This window comes from Schistocerca gregaria, chromosome 5, assembly GCF_023897955.1.
Source record: "Schistocerca gregaria isolate iqSchGreg1 chromosome 5, iqSchGreg1.2, whole genome shotgun sequence".
In the NCBI taxonomy this organism is placed as follows: domain Eukaryota; kingdom Metazoa; phylum Arthropoda; class Insecta; order Orthoptera; family Acrididae; genus Schistocerca; species Schistocerca gregaria.
In genome coordinates this window covers 324,128,897-324,149,809 of record NC_064924.1, presented here as the reverse complement: position 1 = coordinate 324,149,809, position 20,913 = coordinate 324,128,897, and the positions used below count along the sequence as shown (strand labels likewise).

The 20,913-nt window shown below is 43.5% G+C and overlaps 1 protein-coding gene and 1 non-coding gene across 2 annotated transcripts in view; one reads left to right on the top strand and one right to left on the bottom strand.

Annotated features, from left to right (window-relative positions):
• The window catches only part of LOC126272291 (V-set and transmembrane domain-containing protein 2B-like), a 656,861-nt gene that overhangs the window by 118,739 nt on the left and 517,209 nt on the right, over positions 1-20,913 (bottom strand). The window contains exon 3 of the mRNA XM_049975055.1: positions 14,397-14,507. Within this exon, the coding sequence (XP_049831012.1) occupies positions 14,397-14,507 (111 nt within the window). The remainder of the gene's footprint in view (positions 1-14,396; positions 14,508-20,913) is intronic.
• Positions 9,571-9,654, top strand: Trnas-gga (transfer RNA serine (anticodon GGA)). The gene is given in 2 exon segments: positions 9,571-9,610; positions 9,620-9,654. It is a non-coding gene; the product is annotated as a tRNA-Ser (tRNA).

Below are 20,913 nucleotides of genomic sequence, written 5' to 3'. Positions count from 1 at the left end.
GACAGTGCAGCGTGTCTCACAGCTCAAAGCTGTGTGTGGTTCGAACAGCACCAGAGTGAGTTTACCATACTCCCCTGGCCAACAAACATTCCGGATTTAAACCCAGTCGAGAATCTATGGCACAATCTTGATAGGGCTATCCGCCCTGTGGATCCTCAACCAAGACAACTAGCGCAGCTGGCCACCACACTGGTGTCGGCATGGCTGCACATCCCTGCCGGTACTTTCCAGAATATCATTCACTCTATTCCTACATTTCTAGCAGCGGGCCGCAGTGCAAGAGGTTGTTATTCAGGCTATTGACAGGTTATCCCATTACTGGGACTGTACAGTGTACAACATCGGTAGAATCGAATCTGATCTATGTTCTTGTTGTTGTTGTGGTTGTTGCTGTGGTCTTCAGTCCTATGACCTGTATGCTGCAGATGTTCGTGTTGCTCTGTCCTATGTTATCCTTTTCATCTCTGAATAACTACTGCAACCTACATCCTTATTAATGTGCTAATTGTATTCATCCCTTCGTTTCCCTCTACAACATTTCCCGGCACTTTACCCCAGTACTGAATTGGTGCTCCCTTGAGGTGTTAGAATATGTACTGTCAGTCGTTTCTTCTAGTCAGTTTGTATCATAAATTTCTTCCCCTCCCCCTCTACACCCACCCACCCATAGTTCCATTCGGTTTCTCCTCGTTAGTTACGCAATCTATCCATCTAGACTTCAGCATTCTTCTGTAACACTATATTTCAAAGGCTTCTATTGTTGTGTTGCATAAAACTGCATAAACAATTTAGCGCTCATATTTCACTTCCGTGCATCGCTACACTCCATACAAATACATTCAGTAAATGTTTCCTAACACCTATATCTATTTTCGATGTTAGCAGGTTTATCTTCTTCAGAAACGCTTTTCACGGCGTTGCCAGTCTACAGTTGACATCCTACTTACTTCGGTCATCGTCAGTTATTTTGCTACCAAAATAACGAAACTCATTTACAACTTGAAGTCTCTCATTTCCTATCCTAGGTCACTGAGCATCATTTGATTTAATTCGACTACATTCCATGAGATTTATTTTGCTTCAGTTGATATTCACTTTGTACCCTACTTTCAAGACACTGTTCATTCCATTAAACTTCTCTTCTAGTTCTTTGTTGTCTCTGACAGAATTACAGCGTCATCGAGAAACCTCAGTTTTTATTTATCCTCCTTAGTTTTAATTGCTACTCCTATTTTACCTTTCTTCCTTTACTGCTTGTTCAGCGTACAGACTGAATAACATCGGGGATAGGTTGCAACCCTGTCTCACTGACTTCTCAACCACTGCTTCCGTTTCATGGCCCTCGACCCCTATAACTGCCATCTCATGTCTGTAAAAGTTTTAAATAGCCTGTAATTATATGTATTTACCTCTGATACCTTACTGATCAATTTCCGAAAGTTGCGAAAAGGTTATTAGAAGGTGCGGGAGACGCAGTTTATTATTACTCTGTGTAAAGTTTGTTTAATAGGTACATGACGGCAAGGTAGAATAATGTGCTACCTCATTATGCCGACAGATTCAAATAACATTTTTTAAATAGCGTACGTAGCTAGGTTCCCATAAACAGATATGAATAAAGAGGGCGAACACTGCTGTAGAATAACGGAAATTCAGAAAGACATATAGGCTGATTCGCTCTCCGTATTAACAAAACTCCCCAGTGAGTGTGTCTACATAGCTAATCCGGATATCATCACTGGACTGTCAAAAAGTAATCACAGTCTTGTTCTTATACTTGTATTGGAGTGTAATTTTGGAGAAATAGCGGTTCCATTCGATCAACGACCTGTTAACGGTGGACATGAAAAATCGATGTAAGGAAAACAAATGAATGTGTCAGTATTGTTTCTGACTCTCTGTAAATAAATGGCTAAGTTTCCTTGAAGCATATTTTCGTTTGCATCTCTCTGCAGTGTACATAAATATTTATTGCAAGCGCGTTTATCAGGATATTAAATGGTGTGTGTTACCTATCCATAGACGGTTCTATGTGGTGAAGTATCATGTTGTAAATATACCATTTAATGCAAAACAATCGAAGCTACAATTAATTTCAAAGTGCGATTATCTATTGGTAACCAACGATGATACACTGATATATATTTTTACCGATTTCGATAAACTACTCTATCTGAACAATGTATCTCAGCTGAAATACTGCCAAATGCCACTAAAATGTAATATTACTAGAAACTGAAAACCGCTGGTTGAGACAATTAAACAATGATTCCTCTCCTGAGCCAACCTCGTCATCTTAGAGCAGCACTTGCTCCTAACGTCCATATGTTGGACATATTCTAATCTCTGTTGTCCCTGATAATTTTCACCTTCTCATACTCCCTAAAGTACCAAGCTACTCCTTGATGTCTTAAGTACGTTCTGTCATCCTGCCGATATTTTTGTCGTAGGTTTCCACATATTTCCTTCCTCGACGGTTCTGCGGAAAGCATTCTCGTTTCCAATTAGTCCATATAATGTTCGATATCTTTCTACAGCGCCACATCATATGCGCTTCCAGCATCAATTATTTTTTGTTTTCCACACACGTCTGTGACATATAAAGAACAGCCTCTGTCAAACAGTTAATAAACGTCTAATTTTAGGAGTACGTCGATGGCACATACATGTCCAGCAGTATGAAAGAATGGGTTGGACATGGATAAATCACTGATGTCATAAGCAATCATAGTTTGACGGAAAAATCGACGCGGAGTCGATGCGGTTAGTTCGGAACCACCTGAATGAGAATCATGTACGTGGAAAACCAGGTTAAGCAAATAGTTTATGCAGGCGAAACGTTAGCAACTGACTGAGCTTGGAAAAAGTATCTACATTAACGAATACATTCACTCATATTAAATACTGAAGCACAGCGAAATTGGAAATGTGCGTGTTAAATGTTTTGACAGAATAGAAGAATAACCTACAAAATGTAGAGACACCAGGAGCAATGATTGAGGAATTAAGTCTACCGAATACCTTGTTACAGAGGTGGACAAATTACTAAATCAGTAACTTAGGCTCTCAGCTGTTATTAAAATCGGCACTGGAAGCAACTTGGAGGTAAAAGTTGGTTTGGGAGGGCTTAATTTGAATGAACATTAGTCTCCAAATATTAATCATCCGGTAGAAAAGAACACACCGTAGCTTTGAACTACTGTAGATGGCGGAAAACTGGTAGTTACTGTGATCCATTGGCACCAAAGTATTACGTATTTGGTCGTCGATTGCATAGCATCAGCAAATAACAGAGTTCGACATGGAGACTCAACAGAATGTCGGAATGAGCTATCGTGACAGAACGTGCCACTGACCACATTGTAAATGAAGTTGCTCAATATGTTGGTGTGTTAACGATGACTTTCAAGCCTGTGTACTAGAAACAGTATACCTCTGGCGTACCATGTAACACAGATTAAAAACAGTAATCCAAAATAGACCCTAACGGACAGGGGTTAGAAACAGAATTTACGGTTTCACAATGACAGTCAGTTGCAAACGTGACGGGAAGTGCTGGGTCAGTTTTAGAGCGAGCACTATAGGGGGAATTACAAGTAAAGGGCATTTGGGCCCGCTGCCGCATAATATATCATTGCCCATAGAAACTAGTAAAAGTGCATGTTTTCAGTGGGTAAGAAAACACTGAAACTGCTAAGTAGTTGACAAGAGCTATAATGTGTAGAAAAACTGAATGCTGTTTTGCCTCTTTTCGATTTATAAAAGGCTACGAACTCATCAACGTACCATTGGCCCTACCGCAGTAGTAACACTGGCTACCTTCAGATCCCCGAAGTTAAGCACTGTCGGTCTTGGCTAGCACTTGGGTAGGTGAACGTCCCGGTCTGCTGAGTGCTGTTGGCAAGCGGGATTCACTCAGTCCTTGTCAGACCAATTGAGGAGCTACTTGACTGTGAAGTAGCAGCTCTGATCACGAAAACCGACAACGGCCGGGAAAACGGTGTGCTGACTACATGACCCTCCTTATCCGCATCCAGTGACACCTGTCACCTGACAATGACATGACGGTCGGTCGTTACCGTTTGATCTTCCGAGACATGTTGGCACAGAGTTACGAGTGCACCAACAGGACAACGAGGTGTCTGACAGTTCGGTTTAAGCCAAAGTTGGTTCTCTGGTGTTTTGCGATGGTTTCCTGCACCACGTCTTGGGACTATGTTTCAGGCTATCGCGAACATGAACAAGGATATCATTCTCTTCACAATGAGTGGCAGTACACTCGTCATCTAAGGCTAGCGTATTCGACTAGCAGTGGAAACATCCCAGGTCCTCGATTAGAACCTCACCATTCCTTAACTTTTGAATAAATATTATCAGTAAGTAATCATCCTCACTATGCCTACGGCCTTGCCAAAGGTGGTGGAGGAGGGGACAGAGGTTCAGGGCACTCCCTTGTCCTTGGGGTGGGAAACTGCATGTGACAGGCGGAAGATTGAGCAATGATCAACGACATGAAGATGGGGAAGAGAACGGAAACCACTGCTGAACACTCTTAAAGTATGTCTACAGGACATTTGGCCGTTAATTTAAGAAGCGTTACGATGGTCTCTCCACTGGCAGAAGATTCCGGACCAGCCCCCCCTTCGGATCTCCGTGATCGTACTGTCAACGGGGAGGCGACAGCGAGAAATAGACGAGAGTGTAACGTTCTACGTGTCGGAACTCGGAATGCTACAAGTTTAATCGTTGTAGGGGAAGCTAGAAAATCTCAAAAGGGAAACGATGAGGCTTAATCTAGATACAGTAGGGGTCAGTGAAGTGAACTGGAATGAAGACAAGGATTTCTGGAAAGACGAGTATCGAGGTAATATCAACAGTAGTATAAATTGGTATAACGCGAGTAGCAATTGTTACATGTAGGAAGGTAGAGCAGAGAGTTAGTTTCTGTGAACAGTTCAGCGACAGGGCTTTTATCATCAGAATCAACGGCAAACAAACAGACAACAATTGTTCAGGTATACATGCCGACACCGAAAGCTGAGACTGAAGAGATAGGGAAAGGATAATTCATTGCGTAGAATGCGATGAAAATTTAATATCCAAGGGGAACTGGAATATGGTTGTATGGGAGGACGTAAAAGAAAGGTTTGCACGAGAATATGGGTGTGGTCGTAGGAAGAAAAGAAGAGAAAGATTAAGTTATGCAATAAATATTAGTTAGTAGTAGCGAATACACTGTTCAAGAATCACAAGGAGAAGACGTATTCCTGGAAACAAGGGAAGATTCCACTTTTATTACATCATAGTCAGACAGAGATGCAGAATTGAGATATTGGATTATAAGGCGTAACCCGGAGCAAATATAGGACTCATGTCACAATGTAGAGGTGATGAGAGTAGGTTGGAGTTTCAGATACTGGTCAGGAGGAACCAATAAGCAAAGAAGTGGCACGGAAATATCATGACTGAAGAGACATGTTTGAAGATCTCTGAGGCCTTAGATACTGCAATAATTAAATTGTCAGTAGGTAGTTCAGATGAGAGGAATGGGCACTTCTAAATGCGATGTTGCTGTGCCTGTCTTATACTGACGACGATGCACTCGGCGTCCACAGCCGTTACGAAACACATCAGACGAATTCGCAATTGCGAATGATGTCTACCTAGAGCTGTAGAATGGAATGACCACAAAAAAACCTTGTGCCGGACCGGGATTCGAACCCGGATTTCCCGCTTATTGCGAGTGGCCGCCTTACAAACTCGCTATCCGTGCACGACTCACGGTCACACCCGAACTGTCGTATGTCGTCAACCGTCCGTCCACTATCTGTACTGCCACATCCATTATGTACATTCCCGGACAGAAATCCGGGTTCGAGTCCCGGTCCGCACAAGTTTTCATTGTCGTCATTCCGTTCTACAGCTGATGGTACTCAGTATTCGAATTGTGAATTGACCTGATGTATCTCTAAATGGACAAGAACAGAAGTATGAAGGAAAACCATAGATACAACAAAGGCAACTGCAACGAAGCCACGTATAATAGATTAAATCGACGCAAGAAGGGAGTACAAAAATGTTTGTGGTAATTCAGACACACATAAACAGAAGGCAGTTACGAACAAAATAAATAGGAAATGCAGAAATGGAAAAGCAAAATGACTCCCATCAAAAATGAGAGGTCAACAAGGAAATGATTGTCATAAGTGCGGGATCAACGAATAGAAATGACAAACAAGATTCGGTTTAATTAAAAGCAAGGGCTGAAACATTAAGAGTACAATGTGAAATCCACTGTTAAATGTAGTGGAGAGAGAGGCCTGTATGAGAGGAAGAAGACTGATGACATGATGGAAGAAGAAACTGGAGTCGTCAGAGAAGAGATAGGCGATCTAGTGTTGATCAGTACTTTGGAAGACTGAGGATCAAATAATGCAGAAGGAATAGCCGATATTCCGTCGGATCTCTAAAATCATTTGGGAAAGTGGCTTCAAAACGACTATTCAGGTTGGTGTTGAGAATGTATGAGGCTGGCCATATACAATACGACTTTCGGAAAATCATCATCCACACAATTCCGAAGGTTGCAAGAACCGACAAATGAGAGATTTATCGCAGAGTCAGTTTATCATCTTATGGATTCAAATTTTCTGACAAGAATAATACACAGAAGAATGAAAAGGAATTTGATGTGTTGGACGACGATCAGTTTGAGTTTAGGAAAGATAAAGGCACCTGAGAGGCAGTTCTGACGTTGCTGTTGGCAGTGGAAGCACCACTGAAGAGAATCGAGACACGTTGTTGGGATTGGTCGAGCTACCAGAAGCGTTCGGTAATGTCAAATAGTGCAATATGTTCGAAATTCTCAGTAAAACAGGGGTAAGCAACAGGGAAAGACGGGTAACATGCAGTTGAGCGCCCCACAAACCAAACATCATCATCACAGGTAATATAAAGTATGTACATGAACTGAAAGTCAACTATGAGAACGTAACTCCGACAGCAAGATTCGGATTAAAAAGAGTGTAAAACAGGGATGCAGTCTTTCGCCCATACTGGCCAATTTACATGTCGAAGAAGCAACTTGCGAAGGATAGGGGAGATTCAAGAGTGGGATTAAAATTCAATGTGAAAGACGTCAATGATAAAATTCGCTTACGACTTAACTATCCGCACTGAAAATGAAGAATAATTACGCGATTTGTTGTATGAAATGAACAGTCTAATGATTACAGAATATAGATTGGGAGTAAATCGAAGAACGACGACAGTAATGAGAAGTAGCGGAAATGAGAAAAGCGAGAGACTTGGCAGCGGATTTGAGGATCACGAAGGAGGCTAAGTTAAGGCATACTCATATCTAGGCAGCAAAATAACCTGTAATGGACGCACCAAGGAGGATTTAAAAAGGAGACTATCACTGTCGAAATGTCATTCCTCGCCAGGAGAAGTCTGCTTATATGAAACATAATTCTTAATCTGAGGAAGAAGTTTCTGAGAATATACCTTTGGCGCACAGCATTGCATGGTAGCGAGGCATGGACTGTGGGAAAACCGGAAAAGAAGGGAATCGGAGCCTTTGAGTGTGGTGCTGTAGAAGAATGTTGACCATGGTGCTAGAGCGAGGTGCGGAGAGTAAGAACTGCAGAGAAAGACAACACTCAGCAAGTAACAAGTAATTGTTGACGTCGGTTGCAATTGCTACCCTGCGATGAAAAGGTTACCGGAGGAGAGGTTTCGTGGCGGAATGCATGAAACCACTCCGAAAAGTGGCCACTGGGTGTCCTCGTCTCCCAAGACGACAGCTGCTGTGCTGAAAGGACTACGAAATTAGGTTCCTAGCTTGAAGAGCACTCAAGCACCATGTCGAACCTCGAATAGCATGTTAAATCTTAATCACACAGAAAACATGGGAGCTATTTGTAACAGTGGCTGAAAAGTAGTAGATAAATACGGTGGACGGACATAAAGAAACATGTGTTTTCCTCGCCAGTACACCAAAGCTACATGTGGTGCTGGTTGATATTACCGTGATGTCTCTTCTGATGACTAAATTTATGTCCGCCGCGTTTAGATCAGAATACACCCCCCAAAAAAATCATTGGACGAGAAGGAAGGAAGACTAAAGACCAACGTGTTCTCATCAGATAAGGTAACCTTAATGGCATTCCCGCTAATCTGTTAAGGAAACCCGAACAGCGTAAATTAGTGATGATGAACGTCATTATTCCAGTATGTGACCCAAGTGAGTTTACCATTGCGCCATCTCTAACCGTTTATAAAGGATACTGATCGAGCAGGCAACATCGTGTCGCGTCGTTATGAAGAGATAACAACATGAACTAAGGAATGAAATCTACGTCAGACAAAAAAGTGAAGCAAACAGTCTGGGAGGATGGAACAAAATGAAACACCAAGAGAGTATATTACAATGCTACATCAGTGACTATAAAACTGAGTCAGATTCGTAAAGAACTGGGCAAGATGAAACCACGTTTCAGTATGATGTTGCGCCTCCTCTAGCAAAAACTGGCAAGTGGTCTTTCAAACCCTGGACAGTGACAATCGGACTGAGTTGACGTTAGAGCTGTTCATACACATGTTCTACCAGGTTTTGGGGATCTTGCTGCCATGGCAGTACCTCATAGAGACATGTGCCATATGTGAACGAGGATTGTCGTGTTGGAATATGGCACCATGATACTGTCGCATAAGTAACACAAGAGGGAGCAAGGTGTCCTTGTCTTACTATTGTGCCCTCAGTGTTACCTCAATAATTACCAAAATTGAGCTGAAGTCATTATTTATGGTTCCTCATGCCAAGATTAAACATATGTAACTCTCTAAGACAGTAAAAGAAGGGTCCCTCTCCACGTATCGCCGTAATATTCGCTGACGATCATTCTGCGTAGCGCAAAGTTGCTGTTCATTGCTTAACACAATACGATACTTCAGCAGGCATTACTTCTCGAGAGCGGCTTCACTCCAAGCACAGCCGTTTCTGTTACGGCGTCAATGGCGTCTTACACATGCGACGGTAAGTTCCTAGTCCAGGTGCGGCTAGTCTCCGATCAATAGTGCGACATGACACGAAACGTCACAGCTTGTCCATTATTTATTCTCGTATGGTATGTGCATATACCAAGAGCTTACAAAATCTTCGTAACTTCGTGCCCTCGCAGTCCCATCCAGTCAAAGACCGGGTAACTGTAATATATCAGTACCCCAGACATCTGGATACTGCACTATTCGGCCAGACAGACAACTGGAAATCCATAGCGAGACCTCTGTCAAACCCTGTCAGGTTCTCATAGTACTATCTCACACGATTACGTGGATTCCCCCCTTGCTTCATTGTGATCACTCAACGTCTGACGTTGGTCATGCCTCTTATTTACCCAACCGGCAGACGCCGAGCCAAGCAGACGCACCAGCTGTAGTAGCAGATCAGCAGTTATCTGATATATAATAATTTTATTCCTTATTTTTCTCTAGTAGTTCTGAAAAGAAGTTAACTACAACGCTGTATTTAACCGTGTGGACTAGTGGTTCGCAAACTACTGTAAGCCAGCCGGAGTGGCGGAGCGGTTCAACGCGCTACAGTCTGGAACCGCGCGACCGCTATGGTCGCAGGTTCGAATCCTGCCTCTGGCATGGATGTGTGTGATGTCTTTGGGTTAGTTAGGTTTAAGTAGTTCTACGTTTTTAGGGGACTGATGACCTCAGACGTTAAGTTCAATAGTGCTCAGACCATTTGAACCATTTTGAACTAATGTAAGATTTTGTTTTGGCGCAAATATTGTTGCATGTCCTTGTGTAAGGTAGCTTGCTAGGGTAATTTTCCCGCCGTCAGACCACCACCTCACGCCGCTAAGTTTAAATCTCGTGCTGGTAAACACCATACAGTTTAGGTCAGTGCGTTCTAGTCTGCATATATAGCTCATGCAGTAGCTTTCAGATAAGCAGAGTTTCTAAGAAGAAGTAACTGTAGATACAGCCACTTCACTAGAGAAATTTATTTCTGTTTAACCGCTTTCCGTCTCAGAGCATAGTGACAAATCTGCAGAGCACATTTTTGTGTTTCTCCGTTCTCCGCGTTACATTTTGCTTACATTCCAAACTCAGTAGCACCATTTGGGATCTTATGTCAATTTTTACACAGTACGCTGTGGCTAGGGACTGTGCTTGTTGTGAGTGGATACATGAAGAATTGGTTGCTGTGCATAAACAGCTGGGTGTAGCGTTGGCTACCGTCGACTTCCGGCGCTGGGGACGAGACCTGTGACATCTTTGTTACCATTGAAACCCCATCGCTGCATCTGCTGATACGGAAAATCTGACCAGTTCGTCCTCCCTCGAGAGTGGTGGGTTCGCGTGTCGCTGGGCGGAAGGCGAAAAAGGGAGCAGGTCGCTTGGTTGGCTCCCTACATCTTAGCAACAGTGACGACGTCCTACCCAACGTTCGTGATAGATAACTCCGAGCCAGTAGCGAATACCTCGCCTGTCAGACAAGCGGCCGGTTTTCCTGCCCAGTTCGGACAGTTACAGAGTGTTGGCATGCTTTTCATTTCGAGCTCCAATGGTTGGCGGGTAATGGAGACCCTCAGGGAAATAGCAGGCAAGGCTGTAAAGAATTCCAGTGTGCATTCGCTTTGTTTGCCGGGAGGTCTCATCCGTGATATGGAGGAGGCCCTACCGGCGGCTTTTTGGTGCAACCAACAGCATGTAGTGAGTGGCACATGTCGGCACGTATAACTGCTGCCACTGAGGCCATCCTCGGCTCCTTTCGGCGGATGAATGGATCGCAAGGCAACTAGCATCGCATGCGGGTTGCAGACTACGCTGGGAAAACAAGCGGAAAAATTCAAAGGATGGGAAAGACTCACCATGGTTTAATAGTCTTGTTAGAAAACTGCTACGTAAACAAGATTCAGAAAAGTAAAAATGTAGCTGATAACGAAAAACTGAACGAAGGTGAACGTAAGGACAGCTATGACAGAAACGTTCAATGCCTTTGAAATTAAAACATTGTCAGCCGATCTGAGTAAAAACCCTAAGAGGTTTTGTTCGCACGTAAAATCAGTAAATGGGTCTAAATCATCAATTCACTCACCAGTGACCACACTGGCACAGAAACGGAGAATAACATAGAGAAAACTGAAATACTGAATTCAGTCGTCCGAAATTGTTTCACCGCGGAATATCGTATCCTTTCAATCATCGGCCGAACATCGTAAAGGCAGATACTGAGACAACCGATCGCAAAATAAAAGAACAACTGCAATCGCTAGTAGTAAAAAGGCGTCAGGACCGGATGAGATACCTATGAGTTTCTACAAAGATTTTGCCAAGGAATTTGCTCCCCTTCCAGCAGTAATTTATTGTAGATCTCTTGAGCAACGAAGGGTACTTAGCATCTGGAAGAAAGTGCAGGTCATTCCCGTTTTCAAGAAGGACTAGACGTATATATCGTTGAAATAAACAAGTCGAAGAATTATGGAACATGTTTTATGATCCAGAATAGGACGTTCTTGGAGAAGAAAAATATCCTCTATAAAAATCAACATGAATTCCGCAAAACCTCTTCTGTTTCTCCATGAAATCCCCAGTGCTTTAGACAGTAAAGGTCAGGTTGATGCCATGTTTCTTGATTTCAGGAAGGCATTTGACACCGTCTCCCAATGACGTTCAGTGAAAAAATTCGAGCTTATCAAGTATCACAGCAGTTTTGCTATTGGATTCAAGAAATGCCTGCAAGAAAAACTCAAAAGTCACTCTTAGCGAACAAAATCAACAGATGTAAAGGTAATTTCCGGAATATCCCAAGGAAGCGTAATAGGACCGTTATTGTTTGCAACATACACTCCTGGAAATGGAAAAAAGAACACATTGACACCGGTGTGTCAGACCCACCATACTTGCTCCGGACACTGCGAGAGGGCTGTACAAGCAATGATCACACGCACGGCACAGCGGACACACGACGAACCGCGGTGTTGGACGTCGAATGGCCCTAGCTACGCAGCATTTGTGCATCGCCGCCGTCAGTGTCAGCCAGTTTGCCGTGGCATACGGAGCTCCATCGCAGTCTTTAACACTGGTAGCATGCCGCGACAGCGTGGACGTGAACCGTATGTGCAGTTGACGGACTTTGAGCGAGGGCGTATAGTGGGCATGCGGGAGGCCGGGTGGACGTACCGCCGAATTGCTCAACACGTGGGGCGTGAGGTCTCCACAGTACATCGATTTTGTCGCCAGTGGTCGGCGGAAGGTGCACGTGCCCGTCGACCTGGGACCGGACCGTAGCGACGCACGGATGCACGCCAAGACCGTAGGATCCTACGCAGTGCCGTAGGGGATCGCACCGCCACTTCCCAGCAAATTAGGGACACTGTTGCTCCTGGGGTATCGGCGAGGACCATTCGCAACCGTCTCCATGAAGCTAGGCTGCGGTGCCGCACACCGTTAGGCCGTCTTCCGCTCACGCCCCAACATCGTGCAGCCCGCCTCCAGTGGTGTCGCGACAGGCGTGAATGGAGGGACGAATGGAGACGTGTCGTCTTCAGCGATGAGAGTCGCTTCTGCCTTGGTGCCAATGATGGTCGTATGCGTGTTTGGCGCCGTGCAGGTGAGCGCCACAATCAGGACTGCATACGACCGAGGCAGACAGGGCCAACACCCAGCATCATGGTGTGGGGAGCGATCTCCTACACTGGCCGTACACCTCTGGTGATCGTCGAGGGGACACTGAATAGTGCACGGTACATCCAAACCGTCATCGAACCCATCGTTCTACCATTCCTAGACCGGCAAGGGAACTTGCTGTTCCAACAGGACAATGCACGTCCGCATGTATCCCGTGCCACCCAACGTGCTCTAGAAGGTGTAAGTCAACTACCCTGGCCAGCAAGATCTCCGGATCTGTCCCCCATTGAGCATGTTTGGGACTGGATGAAACGTCGTCTCACGCGATCTGCACGTCCAGCACGAACGCTGGTCCAACTGAGGCGCCAGGTGGAAATGGCATGGCAAGCCGTTCCACAGGACTACATCCAGCATCTCTACGATCGTCTCCATGGGAGAATAGCAGCCTGCATTGCTGCGAAAGGTGGATATACACTGTACTAGTGCCGACATTGTGCATGCTCTGTTGCCTGTGTCTATGTGCCTGTGGTTCTGTCAGTGTGATCATGTGATGTGTCTGACCCCAGGAATGTGTCAATAAAGTTTCCCCTTCCTGGGAAAATGAATTCACGGTGTTCTTATTTCAATTTCCAGGAGTGTGCATATGTATAAATGATCTAGTGAGTACCGTCGGATGCTCTATAAGGCTGTTCGTATTCGATGCGGTTGTCTGTAACAAAGTAGCGAAGCCGGGAGGTAGTAATGATTTGCAAAATGACCTCCGCATAATTGATGTATGGTAGAGGCTCTGGCAGTTGACCCTAAACGTAAATCAATGTAACATACTGAGCATACATAGGAAAACAAATCCACTGATGTGTAGCTACTCTATTGATGATAAACCGCTGGAAGCAATATCTGTCACAAAATATTTAGGAGTAACTATCGAAAGCGATCGTAAGTGCAGTGACCACATAAAACAAATAGTGGAAAAGTTGATGCCAGACTGAGATTCGCAGCAAGAATTATAAGGAAATGTATTTCATCAAGGAAGGAAGTAACTTATAAGACGCTTGTGGACCCATTCTTGAGCATTATTCACCTACTTTTGCTCCCTACCAGGTAGGACTGATAGAAGAGATCCAAAGAAGAGCAGCACGTTTCCTCATGCGGTGCTTCATCCGGCACGAGAGCATTACGGAGATTCTGAAAAAACCCATTGGCAGACGTTACATGAGAGGCATTGTGCATCACGGAGAGATTTACTACTAAACCTTCGAGCGAGCACTCTCGGGCAACGTATTACTTCCCTCACATACCATGAACAGAAAAGTCGAGAAATTAGAGCCAATGTAGGGGCTTACCGACAGTCATTCTTCCCACACCCTGTACGCGAATGGAGCAGGGTGAGAGGGATCAGTGGCACAAAAAGTACCCTCCGCCACACACCATTAGGTGGCTTGCGGAATATGATGTAAGTGATACATAGATAGTGATAGATTTAGACGACCAACACAACGCTAAACACGAACAGTACCAAAGCACTCTGATGGTAGACCTACCTGCCACAGGGAATTGTCACACTATTAACATACCTGCCGATGCTCTGGTATACATACAGTTACTTTGATATATAATAGTATCTCCTAGTGCTTCACTTGTTCTGTTATGTAGTGTAGATACTGGGCGGTAGTATACATTTGTAAAAATGCAAGAGTATACAGTGATGGTTATTAACGGGCCGGCGAGTGTAATGGTGGTTTTATACGAACCTGGCGTTGTTGCAGTAACTGCTGGCGACGTCCACGTGGGTTGGCGCTGCTCGTCCGCGTCCACGGCGATGCGCGTCGAGGGCTGCGTCCCACTGGCGGGCGTCCCATTCTCTGTCAACACAAGACGACGCGAACCGTCACTGGCAGGCCTCTGAATTCCCCGGCAGCTGCACTTACAAGGGAACATCCCAAAGCGTCAGCAGAGGATCTCGATGAAACATAGCACGTAGGTGGTCAAAGTAACGAAACATGTACTTTATCGTGTTCAACCAGTTTAAGATTTAAGAAGAGGAAAAGATTAGTGTTTGACGTCCCGTCCACACTGAAGTCCTTAGAGATGGGTCACAAGCTCGTTTTAGGGAAGGATGGAGAAGAAACTGACCATGCCCTTTCCAAGGAACGATCCCGGCATTTCCCTTAAGCGATTTAGGGAATCACCGAAAATCATCAGGCTGGCCGGACGTGAGTCTAAACCGACATCCTCCCAAATGAAAATGCAGTCTGCTACCCACTTCCCTAACCCACATACGATTAGATGTTTTAATTAGATATGTTGAAAAAGTAAAGTTGCTTTCGTGGTCTAGGGGTAGAATAAATAGAAACTATTATTTTTCTTCAACAGTCAAAGAGATTAGATGTAGGGCTAGACAAGATTTGCATGTTCAGTTGTCTTATTGTAGTCTGCATTTCACCAAAGAATTGGTCATTTTGATTTGTGAGAAAGATTCCATTAGCTGGAATGTCTTCCAACTAAGATCCACCACACTCCAGCGAATGTCAATTTTGGCACTATTCTCATACAAAACAACAGGGTCGTGCTCTAGTCCTCTCTTACATGAGGTACTGCTTAAACTGCCCTGCTTCCAGCTGAAAACTTATCTCCACTGGCCACATATCATTATCTCTCACCCCACACAATCTGTGGCGTAGTTGGTTCCATCACCTCAGATCCGCTCTCTCTTTACTAGCTATTGAAAAATGTGCCTTACGTCCGACAGAAACTTTTACTTTTTGCCTCCTTCAGCACCTATTATTTCTCACTCCGCCCCTGAAAAACTACCCAGTGAAGTACTCTAATTACTAAGAGCTCTTAGTTAAACGTGATTGTGATCGCTCTTCGTGCAGTAAGACGTTGCAGGACTTGTGATGTTGTGTATGTTAGATTTCATTTAATGCCTCTTATTAAGCGTGCACTCTCTTTCGTATATTATTGATGTATTTGCAAAATGTTAGTTCATTAGCTATTATTAGTAGGTGTTTAATTTGCTTAACATATCGGTTATTCCATGTCAATATGTCATCTACGGGCAATCTGAGTTTTTATGTCTAACGGTTAGCGTGTTGAGCTTTGCAGGCCCACTAAAGGTGGCCAATATGTGTGTCATTATGTTCTAGTGAGTATCGGTTCTCGTGAGCCAGTGCATTTCCCACTCTTAGCGTTTGTTATCAGGTACTGTTTCATTTAGTAAAGGACTTGCGAGTGAAATTAGTTGTTATTGAGCATTAATATTGTATTGTTAATTTACTGGTCAATCTTGAATGGTAAACTTAATAAAAGTTTCTTGGCCTCGTGTTGTCGGGTGTGGTCTGTGTTTCAGTAAGCTGAGGCAGCGGGCAACCGAAGCGCAGAGCTTCCCTTTAGATTACAAGTTCGGCTTACGGGCGGTTCACCTGACGACGTGTGTTCCCCTTCGGTAGCATTTGCTGGGTTCTGTTTCGGTAGCCTACTCGACGTGGGATAGCAAACGGAGCCACGTCTTGATTCGAAGTTAGGTATCACTTCCCTCAGTCGGTCCCACCGTTCGTGGTTAAACTTCGGGCTTGCATGCTTGGGCCTTACTTCTGTTATTACACATTTATGATTACACAAAGTAGTAACTTTCTATGCCCTAAAAGACTCCTTGGTTAACAGAAGAAATTTTGAACTTAATTGATGAAAGGAGAAAATATAAAAATGCAGTAAATGAAGCAGGCAAAAAGGAATACAAACGTCTCAAAAATTAGATCGACAGGAAGTGCAAAATGACTAAGCAGATATGGCTAGAGGACAAATGTAAGGATGTAGAGGCTTATCTCACTAGTGGTAAGATAGATACTGCCTACAGGAAAATTAGAGAGACCTTTGGATAAAAGAGAACCACTTGTATGAATATCAAGAGCCCAGATGGAAACCCAGTTCTAAGTAAAGAAGGGAAAGCAGAAAGGTGGAAGGAATATATAGAGGGTCTAAACAAGGGTGATGTACTTGAGGACAATATTATGGAAATGGAAGAGGGTGTAGATGGAGACGAAATGGGAGATACGATACTGCGTGAAGAGTTTGACAGAGCACTTAAAGACCTGAGTCGAAACAAGGCCCCGGGAGTAGACAACATTCCATTAGAACTACTGATGGCCTTGGGAGAGGCAGTCCTGACAAAACTCTACCATCTGGTGAGCAAGATGTATGAGACAGGCGATATACCCTCATACATCAAGAAGAATATAATAATTCCTATCCCAAAGAAAGCAGGTGTTGTCACATGTGAAAATTACCGAACTATCAGTTTAATAAGTCACAGCTGCAAAATACTAACGCGAATTAATTACAGACGAATGGAAAAACTGGTAGAAGCCGACCTCAGGGAAGATCAGGTCGGATTCCATAGAAATATTGGAACACGTGAGGCATTACTGACCTTACGACTTATCTTTGAAGCTAGATTAAGGAAAGGCAAACCTACGTTTCTAACATTTGTAGACTTAGAGAAAGTTTCTGACAATGTTGACTGGAATACTCTCTTTCAAATTCTGAAGGTGGCAGGGGTAAAATACAGGGAACGAAAGGCTATTTACAATTTGTACAGAAACCAGATGGCAGTTATAAGAGTCGAGGGGCATGAAAGGGAAGCAGTGGTTGGGAAGGGGGTGAGACAGGGTTGTAGCCTCTCCCCGATGTTATTCTGTCTGTATTTTGAGCAAGCAGTAAAGGAAACAAAAGAAAAATTCGGAGTAGGTATTAAAATCCATGGAGAAGAAATAAAAACTTTGAGGTTCGCCGATGACATTGTAATTTTATCACAGACAGCAAAGGACTTGGAAGAGCAGTTGAACGTAATGGACAGTGTGTTGACAGGAGGATATAAGATGAATATCAACAAAAGCAAAACGAGGATAATGGAATGTAGTCGAATTAAGTCGAGTGATTCTGAGGGAATTAGATTAGGAAATGAGGCACTTAAAGTAGTAAAGGAGTTTTGCTATTTGGGGAGCAAAATAACTGATGATGGTCGAAGAAGAGAAGATATAAAATGTAGACTGGCAATGGCAAGGAAAGCGTTTCTGAAGAAGAGAAATTTATTAACATCGAGTATAGAGTTAAGTGTCTGGAAGTCGTTTCTGAAGGAATTCGTATGGAGTGTAGACATGTATGGAAGTGAAACATGGACGATAAATAGTTTGGACAAGAAGAGAATAGAAACTTTGGAAATGTGGTACTACAGAAGAATTCTAAAAATTAGATGGGTAGATCACTTAACTAAGATTAAGTATTGAATGGAATTGGGGAGAAGAGGAGTATGTGGCACAACTTGTCAAAAAGAAGGGACCGGTTAGTAGGACATGTTCTGAGGCATCAAGGGATCACCAGTTTAGCATGGACGGCAGCGTGGAGGGTAAAAATCGTAGAGGGAGACCAAGACATGAATACACTAAGCAGATTCAGAAGGATGTGGGTTACAGTAAGTACTGGGATATGAAGAAGCTTCCACAGGAAGGGGTACCATGGAGAGCTACACAAACCAGTCTCAGGTCTGAAGACCACAACAACAGCAACAAAAGGCCATCTTGCAAGCCGTTGGTCATTTGAATAATATCTGGGTTGGTTCTGCAAGGTTTTCTAGTCTAGTAATCTGCAAGATTGCCAAGGTTGCGTTTTAATAAATATATTCTAAGTATTGCTGTTAAAACTGAGGCGGTGTGTCCACTGTTATTTTACATGTAATGTTAAAATATTGGAATTGAAAAGGTCTTAAATAACGTGTCTTAACTAGAGTTGTTTTATGAAAGTTATGGTGAAATTCAGCCTTAGTGGCTTCTGTCAATTTTTATATGAGATCGTTGCTAATGGTTTATTAGTTTATTAATTATTTTATGCAGTGAGAGAGTTTCTAAAATATTTTGCCTGAGTGACGTTTCTCAATGTTTATATGTGAGCGTTGGCTAATGATATCAACTTGTTTATTATTTTATCTAATGATTGCTTTGTAAATATCTTGCCTAAGTGGCGTTGTCACTTTTATGTGAGATTGTTTTTGGTAGTTAATAAACACACTGAAATTGAAATGTTCACCTTGTTGGGTTAGCCCTTCCACTACCTTTAGATTTAAAGGCTAAACGAAGCAGGTGTTAAGTAAAAACGTTCCAATTACCAGTACCAAAATACCGTTGCCGACACATATCGGCTCTACCCAATGAGGCTGGAGGCACTGCCCCTGCACACGCTCTGCCCGTCCAAATCTGTAACATTTTAGATTTGTGGAAAACACTCCACTTCCGTCATGTACACCTATTGACATATACCACAGCTAACGAAAGCGGAATGAAATCCCTTGGAACACCCGTGTGCACCTTTTGTGACATATAAAACGGTGTTAGGCCTGAGTGGAACATTCTGGAATGTGTCGAGCGCTCTTTGCCCGATTTCCTGCACCAATGTTTAGTTTGTTTCATCTTCCCCCACATATGCCTTTCTTATCCTATCGGCCAAATCCTCCTATGCCTCTTCATAAAATTTCTCAATGGCTCCTGGAAGAATCTTTCACTGTTCTGTTTCTTATATTGTTGCAGAAACCCACACCTGAGCCGCTCGATCATCTCCATATTCCTCAGCGCCTCTGTACGCCTTTCCACAGCTCACCCTAGCCATAATTCTGCCTCCCATAGTAACTGACTATCGGGCCCATCATCTATATCCGCCAACGTCATGAGATCCTCAGCAAACGATACTACATATTCAAGAAAAGGGAATGGTTAGGCTAGCACCAGTTGTATCTATCACATGGTATGCCACTTCGAACTGTACTGTTTGCTCTTACTTAAATGCAGTTTGCTCCCACAACTATGTGTTTCCTGCCGAGAGCTATGCTACCTTCTCCATGAACAAAAGTAGTACCTCTGGTTGCAAAAGCCCCCCATCTCTTACTCTGCCACTTCTATCTCATATTTACACAAAGTACCCACAATTCACAGGCTGAAAATTACCCACAAATTACACATGTGCAGCCAGTTTTGGCGATGCCTATGCTCAATGCGTGGGATGCAACCCTACTCCGTGTGTCATGCCGCCAACACCTAATGACAGTGGCACATTAAGGCAGTCAGGAATCTTTGTACGTCATCAGTCCTACAGTGGACGACTGGGCCCATGTGGCTGCTGGTGTACTGCATAATGGAACAGTCATCACGATAGCAGAAGACAGGTTTTTGTGCATATCATATGACCCCTACCCATGGGCAGAAATGCAATTTCCTGATGGAGTGTGCTTGGGATGGCCTGGAGCTCCCTGGCACTAAGCCCAGAAGATGGAATTGGTGGAGGAAGTTGGTACTGCGATTGAGACCTAAAGCTATGACGGCTGCTGGTGGCTCCATTTGGTCTTCTCATTTGGGGCAGCACCCACGTCTTGGTAGAACTGCGGGTGTGTAAATAAAATAGCTTCCAAAATGACAGCCGCTTCTAGGCACGTTCTCAGCTACACCACTGAAACCTGTGGAAGACTGTACTGCAGGAAATGTACGTTACTATTGTGCTGGTAGATTTCATGACGTTTACCTGGCCCGTCCCGCAATAATTCAACAGGTTTGTTGCTTGAACCCAAATGACAGTACGTTGCTATCATGAATTACCAACGGCTGTTGCAATACTTCACGACGTATTCTCATAGTTTTCTCATAAAATGGTAGTACACTATACTATTAACCTTATCCTGCACAGCAAAACGTATGTTATCTTTTGCTGATAATGTTAATTATGGTTTTATGTATTGGAAACTACCATAAATTTCGTTCATAAGAGTTGTCTTGGGAACTTGCCACTTTATAGTGGTACTTTCTATGAGGTGTCAGTTATTGGGATATCAGCTACCTGGGGGCCATTGTCGATTGTAGCTGCTTGACTGGTAATGGGTAACAGGTAGTAGTTAATAGGTAAAGATAAATTGATCCCTTGTAATTAATAGGTAACAGTTAACAGATAATGGGCACAGGTAACAGATCATTGATAACAGGAGACAAGTAACAGGTAGTGGCTAACAGTTAACGGGAAACAGGAAATGGGTATGGCATAGCAGCAATTTGAACTATGGTAAAAGTTCCAAGCAAGACGTTGTCACAACTAGCTAATTTACTATTTAACGATTTTTCTTTTACCTCCTTACCCACTTTTTCACTTACCCACTTACCTGCTCACCTACATACCCACTTACCCAAACATACCTACCCAGTTACCAATTTATCCAATTATCCACTTCCACTTACC